Source organism: Lynx canadensis, chromosome F2 (genome assembly GCF_007474595.2).
Source record: "Lynx canadensis isolate LIC74 chromosome F2, mLynCan4.pri.v2, whole genome shotgun sequence".
Lineage (NCBI taxonomy): Eukaryota > Metazoa > Chordata > Mammalia > Carnivora > Felidae > Lynx > Lynx canadensis.
The window spans coordinates 3,019,422-3,034,453 of record NC_044320.2 but is presented as its reverse complement, the minus strand read 5'-3'; the positions used below and the strand labels follow the sequence as shown (position 1 = coordinate 3,034,453).

At 53.3% G+C, this 15,032-nt stretch overlaps 1 protein-coding gene across 1 annotated transcript in view; it reads right to left on the bottom strand.

The window, feature by feature from the left end:
• Positions 1-15,032, bottom strand: part of PTK2 (protein tyrosine kinase 2) — a 241,902-nt gene that overhangs the window by 98,828 nt on the left and 128,042 nt on the right. The window contains 2 exon segments of the mRNA XM_030304586.1: positions 7,791-7,868; positions 8,382-8,522. Coding sequence (XP_030160446.1) covers positions 7,791-7,868; positions 8,382-8,522 — 219 coding nt within the window.

Here is a 15,032-nt window from a genome sequence, read left to right as displayed (position 1 = left end):
AGGTAGGACTGCTGGCAGGTGTTCTGTGACACTGTCACGGTCCCCACCCCATCCCGCTCTCCCCAGGACCTCCTCCCAAAGACTGCGTCTGGGGAGAGGCCGCTCGTGCATGCGGCCCCCAGTGGGGTTTTCTTCTCCCGAGGAGCAGTCCTAGAACCGCTGGGAACCGTCTTCGCACCTCAAGGTGAGGGATGTGCCTGTGCCCCGTGCTCCTGAACACCGACCAGGAGCGCTCCCTCTCCCAGAGCTGGGAGACTGAATCACAGCTACCAGAGAAGGAAGGAGAAGTCCCTGACTTGACTCACTCACCGGCCCAGGGGTAGGGCGGGGGAACCGCGTGTGAAACTCCCTTCCCTTCCCAGAGAGGGAGGGGCCCGTGCACACACCCCCCCCCCCCCCCCCCCCGCCCCGCGAGCACACCCTCAGCTACAAGTCTCTGACTGTAATGGTGCTAGACACATGGCAGGGTCCAAAGACCCTTCTCAGGAAGACGAGCCCAAAGAGACTTCATTTTTCCAAATAGAACAAACCCTTTTCTTCTTAAGACAAAACAAATGCCCGTCTGCCGCTTCTAGCATTTCTTGACAATGCCCACGTTGCCGTGACGATCCCCACACATTCATTTACAGCAACTAGCCTGATTCAGCACTCCTTCTCTGGAGTGCGTGCAGATTGGCCCCTGCCACCAAGCGCCCCCCTTGGCCCAAATTCTGCCCCGGGACTGAGTTGGGATTATGGCCCAGCAGTGACTTGGAGCGAGCTCCCTTCACAGCAGAACATCTTCACAGCATTGCTGTGAAGGCCGGGGTGTGCTCCGTGAGGACCTCCCGACGGACCGGGCCGGGGTGGCCCTCCTGGTCTCCCATTCCAGGCCTCCGAGCAGGGCAGTGGGCAGCTCTCCTCTCCCAGCCTCCTGCCGCCTGCCCTCGGTGGACACCGCCTCCCTCCTCGGCCTTCCCCAGGTCCTCCCGCTTCTCCTCTGCTCCTTCTGTAAACCATCAAGGGCCCCGGAGCGTGGCGCCCCAGCAGGCCCCAGCCGGCCCCGTGGTGCGAGTACCACCTCCAGCCCCGAACCGGACGCGTGTCCGGCCGCCTCGCACCCCCACACGGACGCAGGGGACCGACGGTGAACAGCACGGCCACGGGATCCGCGCTCAACACCTGCTTCTCCCTCCAGTCCTCCCCAGCATGGCAACAAGCATCACCGCTCAACCCTGCTCCAGAGCCAACAAGCAGGCTTCCTCCTTCCTCACCCACGCCCGGCCGAGCTCCACGTCCGGAGCCCCCCGCGTTTTCCTTCCACCCTCCCGGCTGCCGCTCTAGTGCAGTCACAGTTCGGTATCGTGCTTAGAGCATCAGCCCACGGCTGTTCCCCTGGTCTGTGCCTGTCCCCTCACGGACCACCCCACCCGGAAGCCAGGGAGGTACTTCGAAGTGTAAGTCAGGCCTGACAGTCCCCTGCTCAAACAGGTACAACGCCAGCAAAGGAAGCGGACGCCCACCCGGTCTGCCGTCCGCCTGCCTCTTGGACCTAATTTCTCATCATGAGCTCATCGTCACTGGACGCACTCTAGTCTTACTGGGAAGAACCGTGTCCCAGAGAGTTGGTTTTGGTTGGCTAGAATGCGGGCTACGAATGGGGACTGGGGCTGTGGGACGTCATACAATGCATAGGAAATTCCCTCACGATGAAGACTGTCCCGTGTCCTAATGGCTTTCAAGAGTCCTGGTGGCATGTCATGTTGGTGAAAGATCGGATTCTAGAACCCAAGTCTATTAAAAAAAATTTGTTTAATGTTTATTTATTTTGAGAGAGAGAGAGAGAGAGAGACAGAGGGGCAGGCGGAGAATCCCAAGCAGGCTCTGCACCGTCAGCACAGAGCCCGACGTGAGGCTTGATCTCACGGACCGTGAGATCACAACCTGAGCTGAAATCAACAGTCGTCTGCTTAATCGACTGAGCCACCCAGGCACCCTGAACCCAAGTCTATTTTAAAACACAAAGTATGCTCCGCAGTGAATTTTCTAGGAATACAATTTATGTGTAATTTAGAAAATACTGTACTTGCTATCTTTGGAACTGTATATGAGTGCTCACCATTTGGGAAAGTGACATTATGGGGAGAAATTCTGTTTGGTATCTGACCTGCTGGCCCCGCACACACACATCCGTAAAGGGGGAGATGAGGCTCCTTCCAACAGAGCAGGAATCCAAAGTCATTAAGCTGGTGCTGACACATGAAATGAGGGACATCTCAACTAGTTTCACTAAGTGATTACATAACAATACTCATCTTATAATGAAAAGTTTTCTCTTAAAGCACAATGAGAAATTTAAGTCATGAAAATTAGATTCCTTTCTTGTTAACCTACTGTTTTCCTCCCTCATTCTGACATTATCCCCAGGGTCGGCCCATAACTCCTTATCGCTCCCCGGTTACTACTTGTAAGGGAGGGCTTCTGGTCCCCCTCCCTCAGATGAAAACGTTCATACTAAGTATCGGAATATTCTGTTATGTCTGCCAATCGTTTGGCTGTGCGCCGACACACGGAAGGAGAGTTGTTGAGGTTACATGCGTGCAGCACGCTCCGCGGTTTACTTGAGGTTAGCAAGAGGCTCTGAGCAAGATCTGTTGCCAAGGAGGCAGGGTGGGGAGGGGGCCGACGCTGACCGCCCTCTCTCAACCGGACACACACACGCTCACGTCACCTCTTGCACAATCGGATTATGTTTGTTTTTTTCGTTGCTGGTCTTCTTTCTCCTATCCGATCCCACTGCCGGACTGAACGGCCCGTGAGGGTGACAGAGTGGCGGATGCCCGTCCCGCCCGCCGCCGCACCGCAGGGAAGGAGGGCCGCGCTTGGTGTGTGAGGGGGTGAAGGAACGGACTCGAAGACTTACGGGGTGCGGGGCTCCGTTCCAGGCACCAGGAGTACAGCAGCGAACAAGGCTGACGTGACTCCGGCATAACCCATCACCCGAGTCAGCATCTGGTCACAACTGTGGAGAAGGACCACAACAAAGCAACCGAGGGCACCGCACAAAACTACCCGCGTCTGTTTGGGGGCGAGGGCAGGGGGAAAGGTGAGGGTCTCGGAACGAGTCTCGCTGGGAACGGAATGGCACCTGGGCTCCGTGAAGGCGGGACCGTGTGGATCTCACTCTGCCCTGGGCGCCGGCTCCGAGCGGCCACACAGACACACGTGCAAGGCGGCCAATCCGCCATTCAGACGAGGCCAGCAGGAGTCACCGGCAGCCCAAAGGGAGGGAAAGGGGGTGCAGAGGAGACCAGGAGCCGCCCCGTCCCGTACGGTAGCGGGAAGCCACACGCGGCTGGGGAGCACCTGGCGGTACGCGGCTCGTCCCAAACAGAGGCGCGACGGCTGAGCGCGGGAAGCGTGCCGACTTCAAAGACTCAGCATGATAAAAGCAGAGAAGACATCTCCAGAACTTTTATGTGGGTGATCCCTGTGAAATGATGGTGTCTTGGATATTCTGGGGTAAGACACGATTCCTTTTTTACCTTTTAAAATGTGGTTACTACAACACTTAAAATTCTATCTGCCGCTGGTATCATACTTGTATCGAATGGTGCCGGAGAACGCGGTGACCCAGAAGTCCAGTGAAGTAGACGAGGACTCAGAAGGACGGAGGGGGCTTAGCTGCACGAGGGTCACTGGCGCCCCCGGCCGAGGCGGCTGGGTGGGTGCTGGGGCGGCAGGGGAGGCAGGGCAGCCCGAGTGCAGCGGGGCCCAAGACAGGCGACGTACTCAGGTCAGCCCGGCCCGGGCAGCCACGCATCGCCAGGCGCACGACGGCCACACGCGCCAAGAACTTTTGCGATAAAGGAAAAGAGGAAACACGTGAGGTGCCTGGGAGGGAGAGGGCAAGGATCTGGGTTTCAGGGATGAGAGAAACTGCACATTTTCTACGCTAACAAGAATGGCCCAGACACTGGAGGCATTACTGGTACAGGAGCGAGAGCAGAGGAGACGGCCAGAAGCGGCCTTCCAGAAGCGTGGCGCTCACGCGGAAGGCACGGGACAGGGGAGGGCAGCGTGGCAGGTGGAACGCAGCACGGCAGCTTCCACAGGAACTCGCGGGGCTCTATCCTGACTGCCCTGGCCCATTCCTCCTTCTTTATATAACCAGTAACTCACACTTCCGAGCACACTGATCCTTGTAGCACCAAAGAGAAAATGTATGTTTCTTCCGTAGAACATTTATAAAAATCAACCACATGCCTGGCTATAATGAAGACTGGAACACATTCAAAATAACTAGCATGTAAACAACATGTGCTCTGCTCGTCAGCCAGGAGCATTAGAATAATAAAGGTGAGACCCAAACCCCTGAGCTACTTGAAAATTACCATCCCGTTAAATAATGCTACAATAAGAGAAACAAAACTGAAAGTTCAAACTGCAAAGGAATACCACAAAAAGGAGACTATCACACACCAAAACTGGTCAGACAGTAGAAGTGGTATCGGAAAAAGGAAGTGAGAATAAATTTTAGAGAAATATCCAAAGGGAACAGCAGGAAAAAAACGATAAAAACAATCAAACAAGATCAGGAAAGGGGATCTGCCTAAAGGTAAACGCTGCCATTACTGAAAATGAATGGAAATGCTGTGACCCTGATCTCTGAGCCTGTCCTGGAAAGACACCCTACAACAGACGAGCCCTCCACACGCCCCAAGGGCCAGCCTCCGCAGACAGCTTGGGCGTGAGACCAGACACAGGCCTGAAGTTACTGGAAGTCACGAGGCACAGCTCCTGGCAACTGCCTGAACCTGTGGGGAAGCAGAGCACATACTAACAAAACTAAAAGTTACCAAAGCCAACGCAAGAAGTGCACAACCTGAGAAGCTGTGCTGGTGTAGAAGGAGCCAGAGAGGCACTCACACACCTGTCCCCGGGAAGATGGCAGGGTTCACACAGACCAAATCTACCCTCACCTGTACAAATCGCAATTCCAATTCTGGCTTAAAATACTTCAGGCCATAAAATCATAGAAAGACCCCAATTTTACCTGATGAACTTAGTGTAATTTTTAATATCATGCCTTATAAAGCTAATATAAAAAAGATTAGAATGGGGGGTGCCTGGGTAGCTCAATCATTTAAGCATCCAACTTCAGCTCAGGTCATGATCTCACTGTTCCCAGTTCCTGAGCTCGAGCCCAGTGTCAGGCTCTGTGCTGACGGCTCAGAGCTGGAGTCCTGCTTCAGACGCTGTGTCTCTCTCACTCTCTGCCCCGCCTCTACTCATGCTCGCTCACTCTCTCTCTCAAAAATAAACATTCAAAACAAGGAAAATTTAATAATCTCACTTATGAATAGTTGCAAAATTCCACATATCAGCAAATACAATAAATCAAGATTTCAAAATAACAATACAGCACAACCAAGTAGGAGTCACTTAACAGCTCAATGCCGACACACCATCAATACAATATAAACAACAAATTAAGAGAGAAAACCAAGATCGTTCCAGTAAAGGCTGAAAAGACCTTTAATTACATATAGCAGCCCTCCTGATAAAAATTCTAAGCACAGAAGGGCATAATTAAATACACAAATAAACAAGAACACCAAAGACACACATTACTGAAACCTAACAACAAGCATTACCCCAAATACACACTTCCAATCGATACAATCCAGAATGACCCGGGGCTCTCTTCTGCCACCCATAAACATGACCTGGAAGGAGCCTTGGAATACAAGGAAAGGAAAAAACTGTACAGACTAGGGAAGAAGGGAGAAAAATTCTTGTTTTTGCCAATTAGATGATTGTATACCTACAAAGGGTAAGATTCTAATGAAAAAATGACTTCGTAAATGAATGATACGCTTGTTGAATACAGCATCATCATAAACAACAATTGAGCATATTCGGCTATGCTTGCAGTATGCATTTTGAATTAGAAATAGTCCATTAAAAACCCATTCAAAAATAGGCCAAAACAGTGAAATACTCATGAACTGGTTTAGCAGGAAAGACGCATGTGAAAAAGCCTACAAAATCTTACTGAAGGATACAAAGCAATCCTGAACAAATACAAAGACGTGCCATATTCTTGGGCAGAAAATTCGTATCAAAAAATATCTACTTCCACAAAATTTCGCAAAATTAACATACAAGCTGGAATCCCAACGCACTTTCTGTGAATTTTATAGATTTGGTTTTGAAAGACTAAGTAACCAGGAAGAGCCAGACAAATGTACAAACGAGGACTAACACACAGAGAAGGTGTGGGGGGAAAAAGGAAACCCCGGGCTGGGGCACCTGGAACCGTGTGGAGTCGATCCAGAAGGAGACGACTGACCAGTGGTGCGGGACGGAGGTGCCCGGCGGGCACTGCAAGAGGTACCAGATGACACGACCCGATAAACCGCAAGGACACCGCCAGCTGCTGCCTGCACCAGGGCCAGCAATAACCAGCCACCTACCAGTGACGACACCCAAATTTCTAAGGGATTCGCGGTGCGAGGCCATGACCTAAACACTCCAAATCCATGTAAGTATTTAATTCTCTTGCTGACCCTATTATGCAGTTGAAATGATCATGGCCATTTTACTACCAAGGGGACACAATGTCGATGGCGCAGGACCCCAAAGCCACGAGGCCGGCGTGAGAGCGAGTCAACGTGGGGACGTGGCCATGTCCTCCACAGCCTGCCCCTTGAGCACACTAGGGGCCCCACCTGTGACCTCGCCTGTGGATTCCACAGGAAGACTCACATGTAAAAAGGACAAAGAAAATAGTCAAGAAAACACAGGAGACCACCAGTCAAACCTAAAGGCTACAACTGAAACAATCCGTGAGTAATAAAAACAGATAATGCTGGGGCACCTGTACGGCTCAGTTAAGTGTCTGACTTCAGCTCAGGTCATGATCTCACAGTTTGTGGGTTCCCACCCCGCATCGGGCTCTGTGCTGACAGCTCGGAGTCTGGAGCCTGCTTTGAATTCTATGGGTCTGTCTCTCTCTCAAAAATAAATAAACATTAAAAAAATTTTTTTTTAATTAAAAACCCCCAACGGATAATGCCACAGACCATCCTGAAGGGGCCACACCAATGTGCTCCTGCCATCCGTCACTTGCTATCAGCATGGGAAGCTCCAGTGGCCCACACTTTGTCAACACTTGTGATTATGGCTCTTCCTCATGTGAGCCACCCTAGAAGACACGTGTGGTCCCACACGCAATGGACGTGATGACCAGAAGGCTCAACACCTTTCCATTTAATCCCTGACCACGGGGGTGTCCTCTTGGGTCATCTGCCCTTTACTTAATGATTTTCTGTCAACCATTCCCTTGGATTTAAGGGTCCATGGCCAAATGTATTAACGCTAATGTTTGGCTTGCCTTTCTACTATCTTTTGATAAAAAGAAGTTCTTGATTTCAATGTCTATTGTATGAAAATTGTCTTTTAGAGTTAGCACTTTTTAAGTCCTGTTTAAGGAACTCTGCCTACCCAGGTTTACAGAGATTCCCAATGTTTTCTTCTAATACTTTTATCGTTTCTCTTTCACGTGTAGATCCACACTCCATCCGGAATGGGTTTTGCTATGGTGTGCCGACAGGGGGTCAGAGTTCACTGCTTTTTCTCTGTGAGTATCTGGCTGACCCAGCAGCACTTACTGAATACTTAACCACTGAGGCAGAACTCAGGACAGAGGCCCCTCTGGGGGTGTGGGAGCAGAGAGCTCAGTGAGGTCCCACGCGAGCAGTGCGTGCGTGCACACGGCATGCCAGGACGCGCCAGCCCAGACTTACGCTGCAGCCCTTGTCCGTGAGGTAACTGATTCCTTCCTCTGGGCCGATCGCCAGTTCCACTGAAATAATCCAGCTTGACTTTTGGAGGCGAAACCGGTGGTGACAAAGGTACCAGAAGAAAAAAGAGAGATTTCAGATGAAAGGCTGTGGACACATTAAAAGGACCAAAGCGGGGGCTGTGGGCAGCACCTCAGCTTGTGATTCGTCTGTCCAACCAGGCAGTACAAAACGTCTGTAACTTCCCCGACCCAGTGTCAGATGGGGGGAAGCTACTGATTTCTTTGGAAAGATTATTTGAATAGTAAACTCACCCCTAGACAACAGTTAACCAATCCCTGGGCTGGAATAAAAAATTCTAATTATCAACACAGGCATGCTTTTTAAAAAGAGGATTTCATTTTTACATTGATATATTTTCTTTTTTGCATTTTTCTCACTGAAAACGACAAATATTCTCGTGGTGTAAAAATGTGACATTTCAGATTTCAATCAGAAATTTAGATGCCCGTGGATAAGAAACAAAAGGAGAACCCACACCTCGTCCACTATCCTCTGCCCCGCACTCACACCCCCCCATGTCCCCATACTCACACCGAGGGCACACTTGAAGCACTCTTTATCAAATCGGTACACTGGGGAGAGGATCTCAAAGAATTTCAGAATGCTCTCTTCTCTGTTCAGGTTGGCGAACTGTCTAAACGTCTGCTGGATCAGTTTTCTTAGTGTTTTGGCCTGTATGATACAATTACAAGAATCATCTTAGAGCAGTAAGAACTAACAGCACAGATCTTTCCTCCCACCACCCACGACCACCTGTGTTCGCATTACTAGGAGACATCATCACTTGTCAAAGCTTCATTTTTTTTTTAACTAGCTGCAATAAAGTACAGGTCGTGTAGGATATAGCATCCTAACCCTTTTTAAGCACACGGTTCAGGGTTCCAAGTCTTACTTCTTCAACAGAAATCTGTAAAGCAATAATTTGCTTACTAGAACATGTGGTAAAAAGTTGGGCAGGATAGGTGCATACTATCTACGTGCATGAAGGGAAGGAAGCTGGCCAAGGATTAGGTATAAAGGACTCACACGCCCCACTGTTAGGAGGGTACGTCGATACGAGGTTGGTGAAGGGCAATTTCGCAGCACAAATACCTTAAAAAAAGACACCCAACTCTGGATCCAGAAATTAAAATTCCAAGGCATGGCTCTTGAGAAACGATTCAAGAACTACACAAAGATTCAGCAACAAGGAGGCTCGGTGCGCAAGTGTGCCTAGTAACAGGTGGGTTACAAGCGTCTGCACGTGTCTGTCCACACTGTATGCAGCCCTGAGGGGCTGTTGTGCAGGGGCGCCTGGGTGGCTCAGCTGGTTAAGTGTCCAACTTCACCTCAGGTCGTGATCTCGTGGTCAGCAAGTTTAAGCCCTGTGTCGAGTTCTGTGCTGACAGCTCAGAGCCTGGAGCCTGCTTCGGATTCTCTCTCTGTCCCTCTCCTGCTCATGCTCTGTCTCTCTTCTCTCAAAAACAAACATTAAAAAAAAAAAAAAAAGACTATTGTGCAGAACTAATTTACTGATGTTAAAATCCGTATCACGGTGTTACACGAGATAATATGGCGAAATGATCTGTATGTCAGGGACAGATGCCTTTTAAAGGGGAGCATGGGGATGGGACTCAGTCATGTGTGAGCACAGGTGCACACGTACCAGCACAGAGAAGACAGACCACATACACCCTTCTCTGTGTGGCGGGACCACAGCTGACCTTTCAGGCTTCGCACATCTCACTCTTCTACTTATGCACCATGAGCAGCTGGACAGTGGCAGGAAGGGCCCTCCGGGCAGCAAGCCCACCGTCCGTGGTGTCGGAGGAAGCCCGGGGAGGCCAGTGGGCAAAGGACACACGGTAAGGTCTGAGAACGACGGCGAGGAGAAGACAGCCTCAGCGAGTGCTCGGCTTTCACCGTGGGGACAGACAGGGTCCTTGGGCGCGCCGCGCAGACCGGTGTGATCTGACGCAGGTGCTGCCGCGCTGTGAACAGCACGAAGAAGAAGCAGGAGAGACGAGGCAGGATGCTCCAAGCCATCTAGGCAAGAGGCTAGCAGAGTGGACACAAGGGCAGCAGCAGGAGAGGGGTGAAGTAGATTTATCCCGAAAATCGGAACCAACAAGGTGCACCAAGAGACAAGAGTTCCCACGAACTGAGACGGTGAGCCTGTGGGAGAAGCAGGCTGGCAGGTGGGGGTCTGGGAGGGGAGCAGGAGCCCAGCTGAAAGCCGCGTGAGAGGCACTCAGACAGGAAGCAGAGCCAGCAGGCGGAGAAGGCCGTGACGGGGGCGGAGGGGAGTGAAGGGCCGCAGACTTCAGCGTGCCCCCCCCCCCCCCCAGCACGTTGGGAGCTGCCAGGAGGTGGACCGCCAGGGAGTGACACACACAGGTGACAGCCTGCCTGCAGCGGCTGAAGGTCCCCGCGTGCTCAAAGGGTTGCTGCACCTGCAGAGAGCGAGGGGACAGTGACAGCTGCGGTCAAAGAGTAAGACACAGTCACAGCGGCTGAGGTTACGGGGTGAAGACAACAGCGTGGGAGACCGAGGCAGGTGGAGGACAGGTGCCGAGAACCAGAGGAGCGGGTGCTGGACGATGACCTATGGCACATGACCTTCATTGTAAAGGCTCGCTCAGCTCTGGCACAGGAGGCCTGGGGGAGGCTGTGAGAAGCAGAAAGACCAGCCAGGTTCCCAGAACAGGCCACCCCAGAAACACCAGGGACACAGACCCTGAGGTGGTGCTAAAGGAGAGGGTGGGGCACCTTTGGGACGCTCGGACGACCGCGGGTGGGACGGGAGGGAAACGGGCAATCGAGCATGACAAGGTTTGTGGACGGGACAAATGGACAAGCAGAAGGGGCAGGTGTGGTGAAAATAAAGTCACGCCGATTCGGGACGTGTGTGTGATCCTTCAGTCTTTGGACCAGAACCATCAAGCAGACAGCTGGATACAGATGTGGCGCTCAGGAGAGGGCAGGGCTGGGGACAGCACGGTCAGAGTCTCCAGCTGACATATGTACGGGCGGCTCCCACAGACCCAGTGGAGGCTGCAGCCAGGGTGGGCCAACAGCTGACTGTAACTTAGATCACATAATCTAAACTCGAGAGAAGTAAAACGGGCCACCAGGTGTTCACACAGAAAATGACCGACCGGTTAGCCTCGGGTGCTTGGTCGAGAGAGGTCTGGGAAGCGCGTCTTTGGGAACGCCCACCTAAGCACCGGCCACGGGCCAAGGGGCTGAAAAGGCCACTCTTATCACGGGCTAAGATAGCATTTAATAGTTGTTCTGACTCGGGCTTTGCAAACGTTCTCGTGGCCTATTAGGTCCAACTGTCCCCCGGGAGCGAGTACGCTGGCCAAGGAGACCTGGGTACTGTCCGCACCTACTTGCAAGGCATTTTCCTCGTTATAAATGAGCAACACAGCGTCCTGCGAGTTTCCTGAAGCAAGCCAGTCCCTGACAAGGAGGTCCGCTCTACTCTGGACCCAGAACGAATCCACTAAGGAAATTCTATTCTGTGCTTGGCACTTGGGAAGCACTGAAGAGTCGGCACGGATGCCTTGCCCTCGAGAAACTCGGCGTTCAGCGGAGAGAAGAAAAGCGTTCTGATCTCCGCCCACGCCAGCACGGGTGGGGTGCTAGGGGCACGGGGCTGTCAGGTGCTGGTCAACAGAAATGGTACCAGACCTGGCCGTGCAAACGGACCCCCAGTCTGCCCGGTGGCCCTGCCAAGCAGCTACTCTTGGAGGTGAGGGAAGTCAGGCAGGTGACACGGTGGAGGTGGACGGGGCTGTGAGGCGGGCTCACGCACCTCGTCCTCGGAGACACCACGAGGCGGCAGCAGGGAGGAGCCAGCACCATGTGCGCTGGGTCCCACCTCACCTTGAATTTACTTTCAAACGTGGCAATTGGGTAAGATCTTCGTGAGCGAGAAGCGGGCCCGAGTGGCCTCGTCATTCCCGAAGAGTATGGAGGAAGGAGTACGGCCCACAGCGAAACCCAATTGTGTGCTTCAGAACGAGTGAGGGCACGACTCTGGCGTCACAACCCTCACACAGATGAGACAGAAGTCAATCCTGGTCTGTCTCGTAAACTGAGGACACTTCAGTCCCCGGCACGTAAGCGGGAGATTTCAACGGCCTGGGGAGGGCGGGCTGCTTCAGTGCGTCCACGTGCCTGTCGAAGGAGGAAGCCAGTGCACAGAAAGCCCCAGAAAGCTTTCCAACTCTTCCCGCAAGTGCAGGGCACGCCAATCTAGGACAGGGTGGCTGCCGCAAACGACGGCTGTCCAAAGAGCATGGGGACCAGAAGCAGGGACAACTCATTTTTATTAACATTAACAAAAAGCCGTTCTAGTCATTCGTGCCTCTAAGAGGAATACCTGCACTCAGACAAGTAATGACGTGCGGTGACTAAAACCGCGTCAAAGAGGCCCGGAAAAGAGGGCATTTCCGTGCCTTGTAGGCCGTTCCCAACAAACCACGACTTTATAAACGACGGACGACGCTCTACGTTTCCACCCGGTCATTCGTGTGATGCTTTCAAAACGCAATCACCCAAATGGTGTCCCTCTCTGAAGCAGCAGACACAGAAGTCGCTCTTTAAAGCTGAGCAAATGCTGGAGCCTCGGTGGCTCACTCGGTTGAGCGTCTGAGCCTTAATTTCTGTTCAGATCATGATCTCAGAGTTGTGAGATCAAGCCCTGCGTCAGGCTCTGTGCTGAGCACCTGCTTAAGATTCTCTCTCTCTGACCCTCCCCTACTTGCACACGTGCACTCTAAGAAAAAAAGAAAAGAAAAAAAGAAAAAGAAAAAGAAAAAGAAAAAGAAAAAGAAAAAGAAAAAGAAAGAAACAAGCCACTAAAGTCTCCTCCTGAGCATCAGACTCACACACACCCCCGGCCCACCCGAGGCCCCGCTGGACGTCCCAGACACCTGCAAGCTGACGGCCACTGAGAGAACTCAGGACCTTACTGCACCCCAGGCCAGTCTCCCAGATGCTTCGAGACAAAGCCCTAGGTGGCAGCCGTGACCTCTTTTCCCTAACCCCTCAAATCGACTACACCCCCAAGTCCTGCAGCGCTTTTCCGGAAACCGTATCGAGTTCTCTAATGCTCTCCAACACAGGAGCCCCACTCTCGCCTCCCGTGGGCACCTACACACATCGCCACGCACTCTTTTGAAAACACGGACTGGATCACCTCACGCTGCACCTTCAACCCTGGGGCCTCCAAGACGCTGCATCATCGAACCACGCAAGTACGGAGCCTGCGAGGCCTCTCGGCCCAGGGGGTCCGAGGGGAAGAGCACAGTGGGTGGGCAGAGCAGGTTCAGCTCGCGGGGCGGCGGCCGTCGGGAGTCGTCTCACCACGGGCCACTCAGGGAGGCTCGGGGGACACAGCTGCTCTCTGGGGTCGAGCCTCCCTGCGTCTCTGCAGCGCCCTCAGGGAGAAGTTCTCTCACCAGCCCCATCTTACCAATGAGGAAACGGAGGCACAGACGCAACAAAGAGCTGCACGGCAGAGCCAGGGCTGAAGCCCAGGCAGCCTGGCGCGAGTGCGTCCTGTCGAGGACGTCGCCGCCCCTCGCGGAGGCCGTCCGGGCCGAGCAGCGGGGGTGGGGGCACGAGGACAGGGCTCTGGGTGGGACCCGCGGCCGCCCCGGCCTCTGCACGCTGCCGGGAAAGCAAGAGTCAGCACGCCGCACATGCTGGGTGCCCAACAGGTGTTTTAAAGGGATGGGCAGGTGCAAGAAAGCGTGAGGACACTGTCCCATCCTGTTATCCTTCAGTTTCTATGCAGCACTGAGAATTGCAGGCAAAAGCTTTGGCAGAAGAGAGACTGAAAAGCTGGGGGGAGGGGGGACACGGGTGCTCACGAGCCTCAGTGCGGCTGGCTGTCCCAGCAAACCCAACCCCTCTGGTTTGCAGCCTTTTTTGTTTGTCTGACATCACAAAGCTGGTCATAAAAAAGTAATCCACATGTAACAGGCAAATCCCAGCCGCTGTGGATCCTGAGTGTCTCACTGACCCCTGACACAAGCCCTCCCGATCCTGCTTGTCCCTCGACTGCCAGCATCAGGGAGGAGGAGAAGCGAGGCCGGGCCCTGTCCCTTCTCTGTCCTTCCACATCAGGCACGCAGCCCTGTCTTCCGACCTTGCACTCAGCAACGCCCCCCCCCCCCCCCCCGATGACAATGACAACGACGATGACCGAGGATGACGTGTGTCCTGATGAGCACGTGCTCTTCTGCGAGGGGACTGAAGCCACCAGCCCTGTGCTCCTGCTCCATCCCCAGCACTCAGCCGTGGGCCTGGGAAGACACCAGCGAGTTCTAACTACGCAGAGGGCAGCCTGAGTCACAGGTTTCCCCCTCCCTGCATCTGAACCTGCGGAAACGCATCAGCCCCCGGCTCTTTCAGTCCCGTGCGAGGCCTCACACTCGGAAGCGGAAGTTGTTCGCACCATGAGAGGATCGTCTCAGTAAGTCTAGTGAACGCCCGTCTCCTCACACAATTCCCAGTTTTGCTTTCTTGTGATGAGAACCTTTCAGATTCACCCTCTTGGCAACTTTCACGCGTGCGCTACGGTACTATTAACCATGGTGACCTGTGCACAACACCCCCACGGCTTATTTATAAGCAGGAGGCCGTGTCTTTGACCCCCTTCACCCCTCCCCTGGCAGCCATCGAAGTGCCCTCTGGATCTACGGGCTCAGTGATTTGTTTGCCTCTAGATTCCACGCGTAAGTGAAATCAGACAGCGTTTGTCATTTTCTGACTTATTTCACGTGGCATGATGCCCTGAAGTCCATCCGTGTTGTTGCGAACGGCAAGCTTTCCTTCTTTTTTATGGCTGGGGGATATGCCACATCTTGGCCGTCCGCCCGTCCGTCAGTCTGCTCTCCCCGGTGCGCCTGCCCCTTCTGGCCTGCGGGCGCCAGGAATGACGGCCGAATGACCGCCAAGCTGGGCATTCCCGCGCTTCACAAAGGTGCTAAGCCTGCAGTGGCCACCTGCTAATCGCAGGAATGCGGGCAAGGACCATTTTCGCTAAGGATGAAGCTCCGTGTTGCTGACAGTACCCCAGGAAAGCTCTCTATTCCTCGGGAAGCGTACAGCTGCTTCGGAGGACTGTGAACTCCTGGCCTCTCGGCTCTTCTCCTCCTGAAATGCGATTTCTACTGGGAGTTGTAT